The sequence below is a fragment of the Pelmatolapia mariae genome, linkage group LG10_11 (genome assembly GCF_036321145.2).
Source record: "Pelmatolapia mariae isolate MD_Pm_ZW linkage group LG10_11, Pm_UMD_F_2, whole genome shotgun sequence".
Classification (NCBI taxonomy): domain Eukaryota; kingdom Metazoa; phylum Chordata; class Actinopteri; order Cichliformes; family Cichlidae; genus Pelmatolapia; species Pelmatolapia mariae.
The window spans coordinates 15,980,332-16,002,271 of record NC_086236.1 but is presented as its reverse complement, the minus strand read 5'-3'; the positions used below and the strand labels follow the sequence as shown (position 1 = coordinate 16,002,271).

At 38.4% G+C, this 21,940-nt stretch overlaps 2 protein-coding genes across 2 annotated transcripts; both read right to left on the bottom strand.

Annotated features, from left to right (window-relative positions):
- Positions 1-177: 177 nt before the first annotated feature.
- On the bottom strand, positions 178-11,492 carry LOC134637460 (protein NipSnap homolog 2-like). Its single transcript, XM_063487891.1, has 10 exons — positions 11,321-11,492; positions 10,034-10,161; positions 9,872-9,917; positions 9,655-9,749; positions 8,082-8,152; positions 6,991-7,131; positions 6,817-6,848; positions 6,232-6,326; positions 4,000-4,083; positions 178-1,545 (listed from the first exon to the last, which is right to left on the bottom strand). The coding sequence occupies exons 1-10, from the start codon at positions 11,410-11,412 to the stop codon at positions 1,481-1,483; spliced, it is 849 nt and encodes a 282-aa protein (XP_063343961.1). The 5' UTR covers positions 11,413-11,492; the 3' UTR covers positions 178-1,480.
- Positions 11,493-12,497: 1,005 nt separating this feature from the next.
- Positions 12,498-15,802, bottom strand: mrps17 (mitochondrial ribosomal protein S17). The gene is made up of 3 exons (XM_063487126.1): positions 15,723-15,802; positions 15,282-15,424; positions 12,498-13,038 (listed from the first exon to the last, which is right to left on the bottom strand). The coding sequence occupies exons 2-3, from the start codon at positions 15,402-15,404 to the stop codon at positions 12,721-12,723; spliced, it is 441 nt and encodes a 146-aa protein (XP_063343196.1). The 5' UTR covers positions 15,405-15,424; positions 15,723-15,802; the 3' UTR covers positions 12,498-12,720.
- Positions 15,803-21,940: the final 6,138 nt, after the last annotated feature.

The following is a 21,940-nucleotide window of genomic DNA, read 5'->3' as shown; positions in this document are numbered from 1 at the left end:
ACTGTTATTATTAAGCCTTACCATTTTATATAGTAGCATCACACTTTCTTCAGCATGCAAAATGAATATGCATATTTAAATTTTTTTTAATGCTGAAGAAAACAGAAAATTGTGGTCTGACAGTCAAAAATCAACTCATGTGCTATCATTTCAAACAACCCATGACAAAGAGCGCTCTTAATTTTTATCAGAAGTTTAATTAAATATGTACAACTAATCTTATTAAAGCACTGCATTTTACAGTTTATCACACAAGATACTACTCCTCTCCTGTTCACAGGTTTATCAACACCCGCTAGGTAATAGAAGACCCTGCACATTCAGATTCAGGAGGGTCTGTATCTATGGTTTGGCCAATAATCCCACTATGTATATCTACAATCTGCCCATTTAAAAAGAAAAAAAGAAAAGAAAGAAAGAAAGAAAACATTGATCTTAGTCAGAGCATACAATCACCCAGACATTATCTACTTGATATAGGGAAAGGCCAAACTTGTCAGTAAGCGTACAGCAGGATATACTGTAAATACAGATTAGTTCCGCTGGATTCAAAAACATGTCTTCTGTCTGGAAGAGCCGCGTGTGTCATATGTTACAATTTGAAGAATCAGGAGTTGTGGTCAGTTTAAAAAAAAAACAAAAAACAAAACACACCAGGGCAAATAATTCAAATTCAGTATTCATGATTCTGGTGAGACAAAAGGAAAAACAATGAGCTGGCAACTTGTGTGCATGCTCATTACAGTATTGTTGACAGGAATTGGTTCATCCAGTCAAATGATTCTGAAAGGAGTAAACACCAAGTTGGCTGTATCAAAGCTATGCAACAAAAGAGGAGTGGACACATGATGAACTTGGAGTGAGACTGTGGCTCTGAAACAAAGACCAAAACCTGTACCTTTCAGCTTTAGTGCTCATTTTATAACACTGAATTTTAAACTGCAGGTTTATCTCTGTGAAACTGACCACTCAATATGTATTTTAAGCCATGTAATTTTGACAGTGAGCTACTGTGAGCTCTTATTTTCTGCTGTAAGACACTGGTAATCATCATTTTGTTTCAGGACTCAGAAATCATGAAATTTTCTTGTACATTAAAAGATACTTTTCAGGCCCTGTGAACAGCACACAAACAACAAAGAAAGGAAAAGAAAATAAACAAAAAGACAGACAAGACATTTCAAACACCCTTTAAATGACAGAAGGTGAAGAGGAGTGTGCCCCCAAATCAAAAGCACACCACATTAATAGGTCAGTAACACAGTCGCTGCTGTAACAGGTACAGTTTTGGTGATAATCATTTTGACCTCATCATCCAAACAGAAAAAAGGGAGAAAAGAAACCAAATGAAAGGAAACAAGACTGTGTTGATGTTGAGCCGATTTCCCTGGCAGTGCACACTTTGATGGTTGGTTACACTCTCGACAGATCAGTGTAATAGTTGCAGTGGCGGCTGAGAATTCTCCTCAGGTGTTAGTAGTTACTTCAAGGGCGAAGTCTTCATGGGAATCATTATTCTAGACTCCATGTGCTGAATAAGAGGGACTGTGGGGTAAAGAACAAACAACAGTCTTAACAACAGATTTCCAACAGGGAACACAACTTTATCTCATTTAAATTTGCTAATGTTTCATGAATTTATAGCTAGAGTTCTTAGTTTAGTTTCAATGTTAACATTCCATTAAAAGCTCATTTTATTAAAGCCTGAGTTGGTGTAAGTTGTCCTTACACCAACACTGCTGAGTGTCTTTGTAATCCCATTGCTAAATCAATCCTTCATAGATTCAGGCATCAGAGAGACGCTGAAGTAGAATTTATTGTGCCACGTTTGTTTCTATTTGTGTACGTATGAACAAGTGAAGAATTATGAATATGTAATCTACAGACATGCTTGTGTGCAGTTCTCCAAAGAAAAGGAAGGAACGAAGCCCAAAGGTGATGAAAATCAGGCTTGAACAGTCTTCTCTGCAGCACGAGCTAAAAGCTAAAAGCATGGACTAAAGCACAAACAAGAATAACTCAGAGCAGCTGTTTATTCCACATATTTTAAGCTGCTTTTATTTGTTTTTAAATGTTTGTCCAATGCTGCCCCTCTGTACCTCTCTGAGCTTTTTCATCCATACATACCTTCCCGGCCCCTCAGGTCGGCAGACCAGCTCCTGCTGAGTGTGCCTAGGACTAATCGTAAGCTCAGAGGGGATCGGGCATTTGCACCAAAATTGTGGAATGAGTTGCCTTTACATGTTAGACAGGCACCTTCCTTATCTGTTTTTAAATCACGTCTTAAAACATATTTATTTACCTTGGCTTTCAGCACAGCAGGACTTGTTGATGTCTCTTAATATGTTTTCTTATTAATTATATTATTTTTAATTTTAAGATATTTTATATGTAATTTAAATTGTTTTCTCTTTGTTTTCTCTTTGTAGCACTTTGGCCAACATTGTTGGATGTAAAGTGTGTTATAAATAAAGATGCTATGCTATATTTGGAACACAGCTCACTGGTGAAAGTCTGCAAAGCTCTATGTACAACCAACACACAGTGACCCTGCTGGTCACTTTAGAGCAGAAGTGGGCAATTAATTTTCCCAAGAACTTTTACAGCCATGACAAGTTTTAGTGGCTAAAATGTCCAGTGAATGACCAAAAGTAACTCACTGACACTATTGTTTCCACTTCCTCAAGTAGACTTTGGCTGTAGGTGAATAGTCAGTTTTTCATTGGGAAGCTTCTTAACAGGGAGACTTCATTGCCGGCTAAGAGGTTACATTTTCTAAACACTAAAGAAAGATTATACAATGCTTCTACACCTCATGCAGCTTACGAAACACACTGGCATTAATGACATTTAACATAATTCAGTTTTGCCAGCATTTAGGGTTAACATTAATTCACATAAAACATTATTAAAAGGTAGATGTCACACTGATCATCTCTTCAGCAGGAAGAGACGACGTGAGCAGAAAGCAGCTAAATAAAAAACTCATTTATCACAAAGTTGTCTTTGTTTATATGATCTGCAGCAACCACAGCAATGACACAACAGGATGAAGTATCAAAGATGTGCATTTTGCAATTCACCTTTAGATTATAGCAGTTTCAACGCTGCAAAGCCAAGTCAACAGCACCTACTCACACACTGCAAGCACTTTAGTGCAATCTGAGTCTCTTTTCCTATGTCCTTATGTGGTCTCCTTCACTGTTTTCCTTGATCTCATGATGCTTTTTCTCCCAGTAAAACGATTATAAAAAAAGACACTTTGTAAAAGGTCAGTTTCTTTTCTGAAAGATACTATTGTATCTTTTTAAAACACGCCATTTAGTTCTCAAAATTCATTATTACCAAGGTGTGTAAAAAAAGTCAATACTTCCAGTATTTGAAGCCCTGAGAAGAGAATATGTTGACAGTATTAGTAATTAGTCTTCATTGTTTTATTCTATTCTTGATCGACAATTTATAATAAAGCTGTTGGCAGCTTGGGTTCATCCGAGCTTAAATGTTTGAAATCAATATTTTAATTTTGGGCGATCGTTGCTCAAGAGTTGGCAGTTCGTCTTGTGATCGGAAGGTTGCCGGTTCGCGCCCCGGCTCGGACAGTCTCGGTCGTTGTGTCCTTGGGCAAGACACTTCACCTACCGCCTACTGGTGATGGCTAGAGGAGCCGATGGCGCGATATAGCAGCCTCACTTCTGTCAGTCTGCCCCAGGGCAGCTGTGGCTACAACTGTATCTTACCTCCACCAGTGTGTGAATGTGAGAGTGAATGAATAGTGGAATTATAAAGCGCTTTGAGGGTCTCGAAAAGCGCTATATAAATGCAATCCATTATTATTATTATTATTATCATCATTATTATTATTAACGTTAACATGACACAAACATGGATAATAGATATAAAATAGATTTTAATGTCTTATGCCCACAACAGAACAACAAGACTCAGCACTTACAGTAACAAAAACTTGCTCAAGTATAAAAGTATCAGACTGAAACCAACCTGTGTAATAAACAACCTCGTCCCAGCCGTCACGCTGCCAGGCTGCATTTCTGGTATTTTCTCTGGACTGCAGGTCCTTGTAAGCTGAAAATAAACACATTCAAACTCACTGAGTAAAAGCTGTAGCTTTTTAAACCAAAGACGAATCATAACGTCAAACTATCGTGTTCAGGAAAATTTAAATACTTGACAGCTTTTGCATTAAGTTCACTTCCAGAACCTAAAGGTGCACACCGTCAAGTGGAAAGAAAGAAGAGCAACACCAAGTAAACTGCTTAATGCTGCAAGCAAAATGAGAGCTTCTTTCAGCAGCTCCCATATTTTCCCAAAGGGGAAAATATTTGGTTTAGTACAGATTTGATGCCGGATGCACCCTCCAAGGGATTCGTCCCCTCTCCTGGTCCTGGACCGGGACTCTTTTACATCAGCAGTCCCCAAACTTTGTTGCGCAATGGATCGGTGTAATGTCAGACAATATTTTCACAGACTGGCCTTTAAGGTGTCGCGGATAAATACAACTAGAGCTGGGCGATATAAGATTTTTTCATATCACGATATGTTTTTTTCATTTCAGGCGATAACGATATATATCACGATATAAGCCAAATAACTATATTTGTAAGATTTAAATGTGCCGTTGCTCACAAGTAAAATGTGAAATAATCAGCAGCTTGTCTTGATTTTAATATTTATTTCCCATAATAAGTTCAACAGGGTAGATGTACTTAAGGAACATGAGACTTTTTCAGATAAATAAAGGCAAATATTGCAAACTACACAAAAGGCAGCCGCTAAAGTGTTTAAGTTTCAAAATAGAACAAACAAAACAGACTACTAAATTGCCAATTCCACTTAGAAACAAAATATTAATTCTAAAAATAAATCTTAGTTTGTTTTACAGAAGAACAGACAAAATTGACTAACTTTTGTCAATATCAAATAAACTGAGAACTAAAAGGAAATTTTCAATCTCTCCTTGTTGTATAGCTTTCTGAACTTTCTGAATCCTTTATCATCCGCAACTGAAAATAGTTGTGGATGATTACTATACCTTAATGTGACGTTGTTGTCCCTGGCTCTCTTTCTCTCTATCTCCCTCCCGCTCTGTTCCTGTGCTACTGCGAGTGTAACTACCGCCCCTCCCCCCTCTTCCCAGCGCAAAGCACAAGGCTCACGTGCAGAGTGAAGCGGAAAAAAAGTGAGAGAGAGAGGGTGAGAGAAGGAAAGAAAAAAAAAACCCCACGGCTCGCGATAAGGAGCCGGCTCGCGTCGTTCACGTCAAAAATCCGGCTCTAAGAGCCATTTCGTTCGCGACCGACACATCACTACGAAATACCTTCGCACTACGGAACTTCTATGGCCCTTCCGTTCGACAATCTCTCCGGCATTGGAACCATCATCTGTTTTCTCTTCGGTAACCTGGTCACCCACGCTCTCGGTTGATTTTTCTCTAGTCGGCACACTCATTTCCTCCATTACCTGGGCAGCCCGGCTGGCTGCTTCCCAAACAACTACACATGTGCGGCTTGGCACTTGTGCTGTACGTAACAAGTCAGCTGACGTGACGCTGCGGCTGTGATTGGTTCGGCTCTGCGCTACTTAATTTGGATTGGCTGTTCTTTTCTTTTTTTCAAGAGAGCAAGGTCTATCGCAATAGTTTATTTTTTCTATCGAGAAAAAGTTATTTCGCAATACATATCGTTATCGTTTTATCGCCCAGCTCTAAATACAACAAAATAAAATAATACGACCAAGACAAAAACTGTGGCAATTTGTAAATATAATAATAAACCCGAATTCACTGTGTAATTGTGTAACTTTATTAGCAGCGTCCACCTGAAATGTACCAACAACATTGAGAGTAACATCCTCCTCTCTGCCCCTTAATGCTCTCTGGTCGCTATGGTAACGCGTAAATATTTCTTTCAAAATAAGACACACAACTACAACACGGGAAAAGACCCAGGGAAACCGAGTTAGCGATAAAAACCCTCAAAACCATAAATTTCACACCCGAGCCTAAACTCTGGCGGACCAGTACCAAACGACTCACGGACCGGTACCGATCTGTGGCCCGGGGGTTGGGGACCGCTGTTTTACATCTAAAAGGCATGTGTTAAACACCACACTATGTAGTAGGTTACCAAAAATGTGTACATACATTTGCATTTGTAGGTGACCTAGACAATATCTGCAGCATTTTTCTTGAATGATCCTGGAAACTCATCTTACCCCATAAGTGGTGAACTGTGTACAGACTTCCAATCTGTGAGAAAAAGCCTCCCACTGCCTCTTGGTTCTGCTGGCGAATCTCAATAGCCCGAGCCCTGCACAGCACCAAAGACATTACACAAAACAGCTTCTAAATAGAGTAGCAGTAATTAAAACACCACAACATCCACCAGTACTCCCTCATTTCAAGTCAGTACATCAAATTTCAGTTTTAAACCATCAGCCTTGTCATAATCATCCCTGCATATTTGGTTTTATAAAATTAACAAAAAAAATTCACACTCAAAATCAACTTCAATTCAACAGATGAATATATTGACATATATTAAATGAAGGCCAGGCAGTTAAAGATGGATTATTATATGCGGTCAAGCTCAGGAGTTATGCATACATTTTGTAGTCAGAAAGTACCGCCCACTCATTTTCACCTGCAACGTGTGAAACCAACAAAATAGCAGTGAGGAACTTTTTAGATTGTAGTTACAAGATTAGTACAAAGGGAACTAAAGCTCGCAAAGTTATCCCCCATAACTGATCAAATTTGGTGGCTCAGATATTACATGAAAAAGGAAAGTTGTGGCTTACCAGTAATTTCCCCATTCAATCATTGTGCCTGGCTGAGAAAAAGAAGGTAAAGATCATGTTCACTACATGTACCGCAAAATACAAAACAAAAAACAAAAACAAAAACGCTTCCCCCAAAAACCCAGACTTACAGAGGGAGGACGACTAATTTTGTGGTTCATAAAAGAGAGTTACCCTGAGTTGATACGATCGGAGCTCATAGATGTTGGGTCCTGGACGAGGGACGGGTTCGTTCCAGAAACTGAACTCCAGCAGCAGCTGGTTCCTACGAGACAGCAGCATCTTCCCCCTCTCATTCCTGTACTCCATAAACTTCTACAGCAATGACAAATAAAAGAAGCACAGTGCTCAGAAAATCTGACTCAGCTAAAATAACTGCCCAATATATTTGTATTCATGCTGTTCGACTGTTAAGTCTGATCAGGATCTAGACAATGAAAGTCAGCTAGTGTGCATTCAGACAATTTAAGTGAAAGAAAATATCTTTTTACCTGGACTCATAAAAAAAAAAATATATATATATATATATATATATATATATATATATATATAAATCACCTTTTCTGAGAAGGTATAATAAGAGGAGTAGTGATATGCAGAGAATATATATGGCATTTATGGTTCTAAATATAGTGTATAAACTTCTAAATTGCCATGTGCTACTTAATGTATGCAGAAATAGATGAGTAAATTGTCTGGGCAGATTAACAGTAGTGTGTATTTACTGATTAAAGTTTGTGGAATTGTGCAAATTAAAGTCATGAGGTTTGCCAAAGGACAGTTGATAAAGCAATAAAGGGACCATCACAGATGTGCAGGACCAGTGCACAAAGCCTATGCACGGTTTTGTAGCCTCTTGTTTACATGTGGTAGCTGTATTCTGTCACCAGGGGGCAGAGCCGCAAATATGTGAAACAGGTTGATTTTCTTGGTAATTATCTGACCAATCAGTTCATGCTCTTCATTGTGGGAGGAACACATTATTACAAGCCACTTACTTTATTTTATCTGCAGGGTTTTCCAAAAACTAAGAAAAAAAAACACATTTCTGAAGATTAAACCTGCAGCATGAATCATCTGTTCATTAACACTTTCCTTCTTCAAAGCATTATTCTGTAAATAATCTTTAAAGATTACTGGAAACATTAAAGATAAAGATGGAAGGAAAATGTCACGTGGGTCTAGCTAGATGGGTGCACTGCTGGAAACATTGGCCTACAGATCACCAACGGCCAGTAGGCTTAACTAATCAGAGCACCCGTTACCTTATTCTGCCTGAGTTTGTTCATGACTTCGGTGAGAGCCGGGTATCCTCCCCGATATCTCCACAGGTGAACTAGAATAGAAGGAGCAGAAGAGCCAAAGATAACGTAGCTCTTAAATAGATCTTGTGGGGTTTTTTGGGTAAGAGTTTTTCACAATAGCATCTGTGGTTAGACCTCCCTATGAACCACCTGTGATTGTGGAGCATGACGGGATTCAGTCTATACAGCATGAATTTCCAGTCAGTTTCTGTGCATACATGTGAAAGGACATCATGTCATCTTACCACTACAATTACATCTCAGAAAAAAGAAAAATTCTTAATTTCATGAAGTGAAAAAATGAACATTGCACTAACATACACTCCCCAGCCACTTCATTAGATACATGTTGCTATTATCAGGTTGGACCCTTTTTTGTCTTCAGAACTGCTTTAATTCATCAAGGTGCTGGGAACAGTCCTCACGGATTTTGGTTCATGTTGAAGTGACAGCATCACATAGTTGCTGCAGACATTTATGATGAGAAACTCTCTTTCCACCGCATCCCAAAAGTGCTCTACTGGATTGAAATCTGGTGACCAGTCTTTGTAAACCTCAGAGATGGGTGTGTGGGAAAATCCCAGTAGATCAACATTTTGTGTGTCGTGTGTGGCACCAACAGGTATGCCACATTCAAAGTCATTTAATACACCTTTCTTCCCCTTTCAGATCATCAGATTGAACTTTAGCAGGATTTCTTGACCATGTTTGCATGCCTAAATGCACCGAGCTGTTGACATATGATTAGCTGATTAAATATTTGAGTTAATGAACAACTGAACAGGTGTACCTAATAAAGTGGCCATTGAGTGTATTTAATACATATAGTATCTCGGAAAATATATAAAAAAAACAATTCTAATGTTTATTTCCACATTAAACTAAATGCCTTTAATCTGCTAGATCAAGATTTAGCATCAAACTGCAAAGCAGGAAAAAAAAATCTGAATTCAAAGATCAAATGTTCAAATCTGAATACAAAACACAACCATGACAATAAGACTGAGCCAAAAAGGGACAGCGACAAGCTAGAAACATAGCACCATATACTGTCTATGTGTTCACATGCTGAAAGTGTACTGATGCAACCTTTCAGAAAACCTTTCCTAACACTGCCAACATTACAGCTCTGTAACACCAGAGAGGGCCCACAGCTGTGGAACGACAAATGTCACCACTTGGACAAAATGGAGAGCAGCCAGGAAAAAGTTCAGTTTAGTCTCAGCTATAATTAACTGAAATAGAAAAGCTGAGAGAGGAGAAAAACCACAGTGCCTTTAAGTAATGTCTGTTTTTACACCAAGATAACGGCATAGTTTGAAAAATCTGCCACACCTCAATGTTTCACCTCAACATTGTTTTCATTTTTACCTTGTAGTAATATGTTGTCTGCGAGCTTTCAATCTAATGTTTCCTCTTCTAAAGAGGAGGTTGAGCTTTGACGAATAACCAGATTGAATGGGCTCAAATAATTCACCTCGCTGACAATCAAATACAAAGTCCATTGTAATTCGGGTATGGTGGATGTTCTTACCTGCCTGATCCTGCTCCCCATACCATGTGTTCCAGGTGCCTACAAGCTCACAGGGGTATTCAGGGTCAGTGTGAATGGAAGGCAAGACATCCTCACTGAAGACACAGACAAAAAGAAAAAAAAAAAAAAAGTGTGAAAATGCAAAATATCTGACATACTGGTTGCAAAAAAGTGCTCTGATGTGACATCTGAATTAAGATAACACAAAGACTCATACCAAAGTTCATTGTAAGCATCGAGGCACTCAGGTTTGACATTGTGAACTGCAACAAAAAAAGAATAAACAAAGCATGAGTAGATAACATGATCAAACAGATTTCATGGGTTTATTAACTGTTGTGGTAATCATTAACTGTGTCCCACTGCGAGCAATACATACACTGTATTTTATACAGGTTGTTGTCTTCTTTTTTGGCAAGCAGGTGAGAGTGAGCATCTTTTCTGGGGACGACTTTTCTAACAAAAAGGGATTTGAACCAGCTTTCATCACCAACATTTGAGAGGCTCCTGTGATGGGATTAAAATATTTTTTTAAAAGTTGGATACAATCAACATTTCTGTGGCTACACAATGCAGCATTTAAGTACCGTCAACAACAAAGCTCCCCTAATAATCCAACCCTGTTTCCTTCTATTCTGTATTGTATTTCTCTGTGAACGTCTGACATATATAGTTTCGTGTTAAACCTCTAACTGCTGCTTTATCAGTCCAAGTCTCAAAAATACAGATGTGGACGGACTATATTCTATAATACCTTTACTATTATTGTTATGAAATCTGCAATGTAAAAAGTGTCCTGGCTTCCTAATGTGAATGAGGTCAGTTTTACTGCAAGAGCCCAGGTGTAAACTAGTAAATGTCGGCTGAAGAAAAGGTGCAAATCTTTTTTTAGCCCAGCCAACCTATGCATTTCAGAGGTCAGCAGCTCAGAAGGCTGAGGGGTCTACACAGAGCACAAAACCCTGAGATTAGTCTGCACTGACTTTAATCAGCCTTCCCACATTTTCTGCTAACGAACTCGATCTACAAGTGCAAACAGTCACCACGTGTAGCGGCTGAGCTTGTTTATCAGGAAACAGGCCACCGGTTTTCCTCATAATGCACCAAAAAAGACATTAAAACACATTTTAGTGTCACTCTATAGTCAGGTTTATACAAATATCTACCTTTCAAAGGGAAATAACAGCTTATTTTAGGCCGCTCAGCTGCTGCAGCGAGGAAACTGAATCGTCCAGTGACCAAAACAAGCACAGCTGTGCAGCAATTCAATGCATTTTGACCTTGAAGTTGAATTCAGTTTAAGACTCAGAGTAACTTGGCGGTAAGTTTTTAATCATTTCTTCAACCCAAGTCTATAAAAGCACGCATGGCATTATAAATCAGACACTGACGATTGTTAGGACAAGTTGCCTCGCTGTTTATTTTAAAAATCGTGGGGGTAACAATCAATGTTAGCAGAAAGTTAGCAGGTTTACAGCTACATGGCTAATGCTAGCTACGTTGCACAGAGATGTAAACGTAGCGAACGTCCTTACGTTCCCTTTAGCGTTAGCTTAGCCGCCTAGCAGCCCGCACGTTGTCATTGGGTTACACGAGCAGAAGTTTAATGACTTTTAAGCAAGATTTATGCACCTGCACAGATAAACTGTGTATAGAAGAGTCTAACCTGAGGGCGACGTTCACTGGGCTGCTCGCATGAAGCCCGCTTCTCGTCTGTTTAAGGCCTCTACCCACTGTTTGAAGGACTCTGGTCGCCATCTTTCCTCGAAAGCCGTGTGGAGGTTGCTGGAGGCTACAGCCGCAGTCCGTTCCCGCAGGAGCTGACGTTACTCACGGGAGCGTGACCCCGAGTTAGAACCGAGAGTACCGGAATCACTTGTGGAGCTGATTTAAAGCACAGATATTAACACAGCTCAATACAAAATACGCAGAGTTCGCTGTTGTTGGATTTATATGAAGTTCTCATAGTTTTTGGGGGCTTTGATCAATCCGCCTGCTGAGCTTGTTGAGCTTGCATTTATAACCTGCATATTCCCATTACTTAAAAGTGAACACAGTTTGTCCCTAACATTTTCATTCACCGCACCTTTGTGTAACAATAAACAGTAAGGACAGCCCCATACAACCCCCTCAGACCAGACTCACTGACTGCATATTCATTATAGCAGTCCTACTTACAGAACCATCACTGACTGGAATCACCCCACCATGTCCAGATCATCACTTTACACACCCCTGCATACAAATGTTGTTGCTGGGTTGTTGTTGTTTTTGTTTTTTTCAGATTATAAAGTGCATATTATTTATAAATGCAATTTGCACTATTCTCTTAAACAATCTCAATTGTACTTTTTATTCTTCTTTAGCCTCAGTTTTATTTTTACTGGGGTTTTTTTAATCACCATGGTAGTGCACAACTTTTATGTATATCTCAGTTTAAGGCCTTCACTATGCACCTATTGTACTCTGACCATTATTTATTGTAAACTATACTATTATTTCTTCTTTATCCCGCTGATGTAACATAATTTTCCTTGTTGGGTCAATAAACGTCATTACAACTTCACTTAAAATTCCAAAGTACCTCATATTAAATGCAAAATGAAGCAGTCAAAGCTTCATGCATGCTCTGATAATAACATGTCTAATGTACGTTTTTTGTATTCACACACCTGATATCTACTTTCTTAGTTTTAAGTGAATACCATAATGGCATTTATTTTATCCCTCCTCTCCTTTTCTCTTGGATGGGTCCTCATGGATGGGCCGATTAGATGATCCAGCCCAGGCGTTCACCTTTTGATTATAATATATTCCTAACCTGGATAACAGACACGAGTACCTTGCATGACATTGTTTTTTGCGCGGTTGTTTTATTTTGCAAATTCCTCTGAAAGGTGTCCACTACCTGAGCAGGTAACAAGGAAGTGATATTTAGTCTCTTCACCCATACATGTACAGCAAAGATTCTTAGTTTATAAACATAAATCCACATTAACACTTGAAACACAAGCATTGTAGAGTGACAAGTAAGCTGATATTACTGCATGAAATCACAGTTTTCTGTCATGAAGTGGGAGTTTGTGCTGGCGGGGAATCGGCTCCACTGGGGGCAGCAGAGATGTTGAGCTCCTGCAGTTTCTCTGACAGCGTTTTCTCCTCTTGAAGTGGAAGGTCTGTTAGAGGCTCCACAAATTCAGTTCCTGCAACCCTCTTTCCTGTTAGTGGGTCAACCACCCGGCCAACTTTATACACGATCTCTGACAGTTCATGCTTCACGTGTTTGCTTCTGGGCTCAGGCAGAGCCTTGAGGAGGACGATATCTCCCACAGTGCACTGTTGCAATGCATCATGGGCAAAGTACGTCTTCCTTTTGTTGTAGTACTACAGGAGAAGAAGAGACAATATCACAGTCATTCAAATATAAATTCATAAATGCTTGAACTTTTATGCCCAGAATTTCTAGTTCGAACCAAGTGGCAGAAAGCTAAGACTTTTGTGGCCTGAGGCCCTCGTCTCTGCTTTTTGCAGATGATTTGGTCTTTTTGGTTTATCAGGTAGTCACCTTCAGCAGAAATGTGCAGAAAAGTCACTGAAACATGGGACAGTGGACCTCCCATCCATATAAAGGCATAAAAATAACATAATAATAACGCCCAATATAAACAAATAACCGTCACCACGTGTGCCTCTTGTCTCTATAGAATAAATTGCAAGGCTCGCAGTTTTCTTGCTGACAATAAACAAAAACAGAAGTCCTTGTTTGTACCTCGGACATAATTGTGTCTAATGTCATGAAAACTTCAAGCTCTCTTGAAACTTTTGCTAAATCATCAATCAGGAAAGTCAATTGATGCCTTTGTTTTATTGTATTTGGATTACTTTAATTCATTGTTTATTTGTCTAAGCAAAGACTTATGGGACTGATCAGAGGTTGTACAGAGTGCCACTGCGAGGCTTTTGACTAAGTGACACTGTTGCTAACCCAGCTGCACTGGCTCCCCATTAACTCCGGAGTTCACTTTAAGATTCTGGTTTTGAGTTTTAGAGCTCTGCATGGACAAACACCACTGTACACCAGATAACTTTTACATCTGTACGTCCCCAGGAGGGCCCTGAGATCATGTGACCAGGACGTGCCGGCTGTGTATCGTGTAATGCTGAGAACAAGACGAGGGAGCTTTTGCAAAACTAGCCTGCACACTCTAGAGCTCTTTCCCTCTGAGCTTGAAATCTTTGGATTTGGTGATCTCTCTTAAAAAGCACCGAAAAAAATAATCTTTTCAAACTTTTTTGGTAAACTTGTTTTTACGTTCAAGCACTTTTGATTAGAAGCAATTTCTGACAATATCATGACAAGTAAAATTTTGGTTACTGACTAATAGTTATTTGGGGCTCTATGTCTGTCCTCTGCATCCATGCTAGTTCTGACTCACATTAGCACTGTCACGCTCTTAACTCTGGTCACATGACCAATTACACTCTGTATACAACAAATCTTACATAATGGTCACAGCATTTTAATCAAAACGATATTTTACAGAGGTATACTTAAATCACACTTTTATCAGTGTTACCATTTTAATATCTTATTTAATCCACTTTTAATCTTTTTTTAAACGCTGTGTCAACTCAAAACAACATGAATTTATATCTGAAACATAATCATCTCTGAGAAAGTTACACTGCATTTCAGCATTACTTCTAATCTATCCAATCTCTAATTTCCTTAGAAGCTTGCATTATAGCAACATTATACACTGGTGCAATGAGATGTACAACAAATTTTGCTAAATGAGAAAAAAGAACTTTGTGAAATAAAATAAATAATTAAAAACTAAAATACCTCTATGTTTAAAGCAATGAAAAAAATTGAATGTTTCGCCATATAAAACTCAATTTTGTTGAAAACACTGACATTTTCTTAAATTAATTAAAAGATACTACACCATGAAGTGAATAGAGCAAAGCCTCAGATCCTCAGCATTGCTCCTAAGTCCCAACTCGAGAGTAATGCCAGTGATCTACTCATTTCCCCTGATAGTATGCAATGAGTCTGACTTGCATAACGTCACCAGAACATGTATGTGAAGCCTTTTTAGGACATTCACGAGCCTTCGCTATATATGAAAATAACATTAACAGCATTGGCTCACTCCCACACACATCTGGTGTGCAAAACTGTAAACTTTAACTGTACAGTACTCTGCTCTGGTAACTATTGTCCATGATGTAAATATGTAAAAATTGTGCTTCTGTTCTGTGTCCTGCTCTGTTTGTATATGTGTGTTTTTGCTGCTGATACAACCAAATTTCCCCTTGTGGGACAATTAAAGGATTATTCTATTCTATTCTATCTATTCTATTCTATTCTAAAACTGTCCGTTTACACACCTGCATTGGGGTATATTCTCTCCCTAAAGGTATCCGACTCTTTTCTCTTCAGGACCTTTAGCTGTGGACACCATCTTTAAAAAGGCCATTCAAATATTTTTGTTTTTACTCTTTTCTCCAACAACCTGTAATAGTTTCCTTCTGTATTTCATTTACTCTGTAGCTTTACCGGCCTATTTTAAAGCACTTAGACTCTTATTTTATAAAAGGTGCTTAATCCCCTAAAGGCTCACCTTGAGTAGGTAAGGGTCCAGCACCAGCCTGGTAACTCTCACTTTGGCCGTTTTGTGCATCTTGGTCCCGATGACTCTGCCGATGATCCATTTGGCATGGACTGATGCGTGCTGGACTGACATCCTGCAAAGCTTTACTCAACCTGCAGAAACAAAATATTATCAACCCTGACATCATTATATACTGATGAGCCTCAACTGAAATGTAATCAATCTAAAGACACGTTCAGTTACAGTTTCACCGGATAAAACTTCTGAGCCGACAACTGTACTAACAATGTGAGTCAACGTAAAATAGCCGCTATACGGTTAGCCTTGTTATGTTAGCATTAACTTAAACATACATTCATATTTTTTTTAAAAAAGGTCCTAAAATAAACTGATGTAATTCGGCAAGAATACGAAATACCATTGAAAGTAGAAAATACAAAACTAACTCACTATAACCACGGGAAAATATCATCAGAAGGTCATACAAGCTCCTCCATGCTGTTCAGTTCTGCTTGTTTCGTGACGTAAACTACGGCTAGTAACGAGGGACACTGACGACAAGCGTATGCTTGTACGTATGGAAGCTTGTTTCTGACACTGGAAAACGAATATTCTTTGCCACTAATAAGTAAAACCTCGATTTATCGACTCAAACTTCTGACCAAATATCTTGAAATGGAAAAAAAAACTAACGTAAAATGTTGTTAAGCTCAAGACAGAAACTCAACACAAACAAATGTTATTTTCAGCTACGGAAACAAGCTTCCGTATTTACGTCCTTCACAATTAGTCACAATTTTATGCTTTAATTTCATATTACTTTATTTATGTGTAATTACTTTTATTATACGTCATCTAGGATTGAATGTGTTTACTTTCATATATTTTTGCAATTTTTAATGAATAAAATCGATTTTAAATTTATACTACTTACTTGAAGTGGGTTTTTTTTTCACTTTTTTCAACTTAATCTGCAGTGACATGCTAAATACTGGATGCTACCGCCTATATTACCTTTCCTTTCTGTTTGATCAAAGTTAAAATCTGACTTCTGTTTGTCTGTTCGGTTGGTTGTAATTTTTATTCATTTATAACCTTTACTTGAATGCTAAATGATGACTACACTGCACTGTCTTTTGGACAATAATGATGTAAATATTTATTGGACATATTCTATATATGACGTCACTAGTGAAGGGCAGTACCTACTTCTTTATGCAATCTACGCAGCTCATGGTTTAGAAGAGTGGCTGGAGTTAAAAACTTGGAAACTATGAACATCAAAGAATGTTAAACCATTTTAGAGCCAAGCCAGCCAGTTGAATGTGTTCTTACCTACACTTCTGCTTTTCTTATGTGCAGAGCCACAAGTCTAACTTGGTGATATTCAAGTGTTTACAGATATGCAATTGTGGTCAGAAGTTTATATCCACTCACCATGAGGGTGGACATCATGGTAATTCTGGGCTTGTAATTATTTCCTTGATCTGTTCTTTTTTCCAAAGTGTAATGATTGCACAGCATATATCTTTAATAAATTAAAAGAAAAAAAAAGAATTTGGTGCACAAGTTTGAATGTATTTTGGATTTTCTCTAATCCACACAGAGTCCAAAGTATGCATAGAGGCCCAAATAATACACATACTCACTTAAATCTTCTACATTCCACAGTGTCTTTTAATTTGACAAAGCCTATTCCTATTACCTTCTCATTAGTGATTATGATTGGCTTCTCGTTCAGTATAAAACGGATTTGTTTGACAGCACACATTGGATTGGCCAATACTCAGAACAATGGGAAGGTCAAAGGGACCCAGTGAATAGGAAATAAGGAGAATTGTAGATTTACACAATCTGGGGAAGTCTCCTGTGTCTTTTTCCAAATAGCTGCAGATTCCAAGATCATCAATTCAAATAATTTCACATTAAGTGCAACTTAATTGGATGTGCCACCACTTTGCCAAGATCTGGAAGAAGATCCAAATTGTCACCATCAGACCAGAGGAAATTGATTAGAATGTTCTGGAACAACTCAGGATCCACACAGCCTCAAGCCTGCCATGAACTGGAATCCGCTGGAACAGCAGCATCACTGTCCACAGTTATGGGAGTTTTAAGTAACCATGGACTGAAAGTGTGCAGACCAATAAAGAAGCCCCTGCTCCAAAATCCACACCACGAGTTCAGCGGAAATTTGCAGCTGCTCACATGGACAAGCCAAATGTCCTCTGGAAAAATGTTTTTGGTCAGATGAGACAAACATTGACACATTTGGCCACAATTACAAGAGGCATGTTTGCAGTAAAGGTGAGGCTTTTAAAGAACACTGTAGCAGCTGTCAAGCATGGTGGTGATAGCATCATGCTTTGGGGTAGTTTTGCTGCCAATGGTACTGATAAATTGCACAAAGTGAGTGAAATAATGAAGAAGGAGGACTAGCACCAAATTCTTTATTTCAAATCAACAGTTGAAACTTGAATACAATTAGGTGTTCCAACAAGACAATGACCTCAAACACACATCAAAACTGGTTTTGGAATAAATAAAGCTGCCTAATACTAAACTTCTGAAATGACCTTCCCAAAGCTCCAACCTCAACAATATTGAAAATATGTGGATGTGTGTCAGGAAACCAAGTAATTTAAATGAACTCCAGTAATTTAACCAAGAAGAGTGGTCAAATATCCAGCCACAATTATAATTGCTGATGTCAACCAAAAGTGTCAGGTTAAAGTTCAACTTGCTGAGGAACATAAAACCAAATACTACTGGGGGTGTATGCATATAGTTGATCCTGTATATGTAACTCTGACTCTGTGGATTAGATAATAGTGCAAAGAAAAAATTAAACCCCCCAAATTACTAATAATGAATGTATACAAGCATCTGAACAGAAGTGGGTTTCCCTTTTCCAGTGTAAATAAAATATTAATTTTAACCACAAGATGGCAGCAGAAGAGAAGAGAAGAGACGAGAAGAGAAGCGAAGAGAAGAGAAGAGAAGAGGGTATTCTTACTGAAAAGGATATACTTTGAAATTATGGGGAAAAAGACAAAATAAATATTTTTATATTTATAGGCTCCAGCCTCCCCTAAATTGAAACTTTTATAAGAAGTCGTGCAAAGGATGGATAGTTTTAATGCAACAACATGACAGATGTTAGGTAGTGTTGCTGTGCTGATGATTCAGTGAGTAACCAGGGCTGCAGAGGAAGAGTGAAAGGAGAAAGGGAGGAGGCGATCAACAGTATGAAACATCAAATATTTCCCACCTTCACGAGTGTGTTTACACTTGGTTTTAAAATGCATCTTGTGTGATCAGATCATAGCTTGACATTTGAGACACATAGTTTTGTTGTTGTTGTTGTTGCTAGTCAAGGATCAGCTTAGTGCAGGATAGCAAGAAATCAGTAAATAAAATTATAACAGTAATGTAAAGAAAGACACAGTGGAAGAAAGACCTTTTGATTGAAACAACTGGAAATCCTGAAATAACAAAAAATCTTCATAATGGAATACTATCACTTATGAATAGTCATTTATATTTTTTATATTGAGTTTTTTTTAGCCTGAAATAGTGGTGTGAAATATAAGACCCCGGGGACCAAAATCAGCCCAGCAAAAACTCCAATCTGGCCCACTGGACTGCTTTGGAAAATGCGAAGGAGGACACAAATTTTAGACATTTAACTGTATTTTCACAGGTTTTAGAGCTTTTCTTACAGATAAAGACCTTCACCATACAGCACCAAAGTAATTAATTCTTGTAATTTAAGCCCGAAGAGTCATGCTAAAAGATGCCTTTCCATTACTACAGCTGCATTTATTTATTATAAATACATACTACTCTTCTTTTTCTGATATTAAGATGTAATTTAATAGACTGTCAAAGGTCTGCAAAATGACCAACACACTAACCAGCCACACTGATGTGAGTGTTTGTTCATCACCGGTAAAGCACATATAGCGTCTGAAAGAGCGAGGAGGTGGGGGGTAAACATTCATGCATTCATACCACATTGTTAGCAGCCTCGTCCCTGAGCATTGGCTGCAGCTCAGAACCAACCGCAGGCAGACCAATCTGGTCTTAATCAGAGCCATGTTGTAGTAAAGCACAGGTCTGGGTCTCTGTTTCCCATTTAAGGCAGTGCAGGATTGGTTTACCTCTGCCAGAATGACAGCATTAGCCAACTTTAGTCAGCTTCATACAAGAACACTGAGACAATTCAAATAATACCAACTGTTTTCATGCTTTTCCCTGCTGAACTCATTGTCTGCATGGGGCTAAACCCATGTAGGTCAAATTAAAGGTGTCACCACAATTAATCAAAAGAACATGAAGTGTGTTTTGGTGCACCTATAAAAAAAACAGTTCAAACCCCTATTAAATATTTGGGTGAGAATCATATGGTGAGGCTACAAGACAAAATCACACGGTGTCAATGGCCATATTAAAATATTTACCTAAAGATAATCACGTACATAACTAAGTTAAAATGCAGTCAGTGTTTTCATACATGAGAGCTGACATGGTTGCTTTATCAGCTCTGAATCATGTGAAAGCTCTGCTGGTGTGATATAAGACAGAGGCCCGATAGCAAACCCACCGTGTGATTGCACATGTATGTTTTCTGTGATAACACAGTGACCCTCTTAATCAGCATGTTTTATATTTCCAGATTATCATGCTGGAATAATGTAAGCATCCTCCTGAGTAAGTTATTAGTCTCTAGATATAACATTTTTCTATAGATTAGACCATTTAGTCAGGGTGTTTGTTCATGACTTTGACTGAGCCTATCACTGAATTAAGATCACCCCTTAGGACCTGGACATGGGGTGGTTTTAAAGCTGAGTGAGTGTACTACAGAAATAATGAGAATCTGTATTGTAGTGTATTTTATTGTTTCTTGAGTTTACAAAAAGTTCAAAACATCCTTTAAGCCCAGGGTGGGATATATATGTGGACTTTTTCATAAATTGAAAGAGAACTTTTCCCCAGTGTAGGGCCTGGGTAATGACAAAGAAGAAGAAGCTTAATTTCTATAGCTATAGTCATATAGTCAGGTTATGAACTCAAAAACATTACTTTAAAAGATTAATAACATTTTTAAAAAATGAGAACAAAAACCGATGTAACAATTTTTAACGGCTTTAAAGCTGACAGACTCATTCACTTATTACAAAAAAAGCTTTGGCCTTAAATCAGTTAAAAATGCTCCTTTGTTTTAAGCCTGGTTCACAGAAGCTTTAGCCCACCTGAGGGGTCTGAGTTAAAAGTTATAAAACAGAAATCAGAGCAATACTATGTAGTTATAAAAAACAAACAAACAATCAAATATAAAACTGGATTTGAAACAATGAGGAGCCATTGTTATTCTGCCAGGCCTAGAAGGCAACAGTTGCATCATTTAGAGTTGCACATAATGACCCGATGCATTAGTTTGCATAATGTCACTGGGGAGTGCTGCCCTGAAGTTAGCAGTAATTATTTTCCGCACACAGGAAAAAAAATCCTTACATACCAAGACTAAAATCTAGACACACTGCTTTACGTTTACTTTTTAATTATATATACGATGTATTTTAAATGATTAAGGTTAAGGTCAGAGATATGAGTGACATAAAGGGTTAAGAAGATGAGTTTGAAATAAGGAATGTTGCATGAAGTGTCCTATAAATGTGTCTCTTCTGACTGGCAATAACCAAAGAGGTGGAAAGCATTAAACCATAGTCTGTCCCTGAGCCTCATCTATATCTCTCACCAACCCTCACACCTTCTGCACACCTTCAGTTCCTCATTGTTGGAATTCATGGTGTGAAACTTGCTTGTAAAGACAAACAGGAACACAAGAAGAGTTAAAAGAACTAAAAAGAGCTTTTGCTGCTGTCATTCACTTACATTTAAAGCACTCCAGGGCATTCGGTTTGAGCATATTGTGGTCCAAAAGGAAGGATTTCATACACAGAACTAAGGGCTACCCAGTCAGAAACTAACATGACTATAAATTACAATACCAAATGCTTTAAACAGAAAAGGTCTCACAGACCACATACTGCTTGCTAGTTATCTCTACAAAATTGTGATTTTTTGTGGCATATTTTGAAGTCTGCTAACACAGGTAGTCTCTACAGTGTAGCACATAAATGGATGGTTTTTCACTTTTTGTTTTAACTAAATGTGTTGATTCCACCTCTGTTTCAGGTCAAAAGTTTAAGGTGCAGTAATGAGGAAGGGTGAGGCATGTCACACAGGAAAAAGCTTAGCAGTGCTAACATTTGTGGTCAATGCAAAAGCGGCAGTGAGTCACACAAAGGCGGGTAATGTGTTTGTTTTCATGCTGGACTGACTGTAGCGTTCATGAAGGTGTTCCCCTTCAGGTTTGCAGCTAAAATCTGAGCTGAAGTGGAGACGAGTAGATAGAGACGGTCTGTCTCTGGCAGTCTGCTTTACCATCCCAATGTTGGTTTAACCTCAAACACCGATATCATGTCCTCTTCATGCACCTGACTACATTCAATGTTAAACAAAACAAAACAAAACAGAAGCTGTGCAGCTTTCTTAAATGCCAAAAGTGTATATCCTGGCCGGGGTCTTTCTGTCTGGAGTTTTCATGTTCTCTCCAGGTACTCCTGCTTCCTGCCACATTACAAAGACATGCAGTTAGC

What these genes read in the sequence shown, in the direction of transcription:
- LOC134637460 (XM_063487891.1), bottom strand. Translation starts at nt 11,412, where the DNA reads ATGGCGACCAGAGTCCTTCAAACAGTGGGTAGAGGCCTTAAACAGACG. An exon ending in TGGGGAGCAGGATCAGGCAG is followed by an intron (nt 8,153 to 9,654) that starts GTAAGAACATCC and finishes CTTCTATTCTAG; the next exon opens with TTCACCTGTGGAGATATCGG. An exon ending in ATTGAATGGGGAAATTACTG is followed by an intron (nt 6,327 to 6,816) that starts GTAAGCCACAAC and finishes GGTGCTGTGCAG; the next exon opens with GGCTCGGGCTATTGAGATTC.
- mrps17 (XM_063487126.1), bottom strand. Translation starts at nt 15,404, where the DNA reads ATGTCAGTCCAGCACGCATCAGTCCATGCCAAATGGATCATCGGCAGA. An exon ending in TGGACCCTTACCTACTCAAG is followed by an intron (nt 13,039 to 15,281) that starts GTGAGCCTTTAG and finishes CTTCTCCTGTAG; the next exon opens with TACTACAACAAAAGGAAGAC.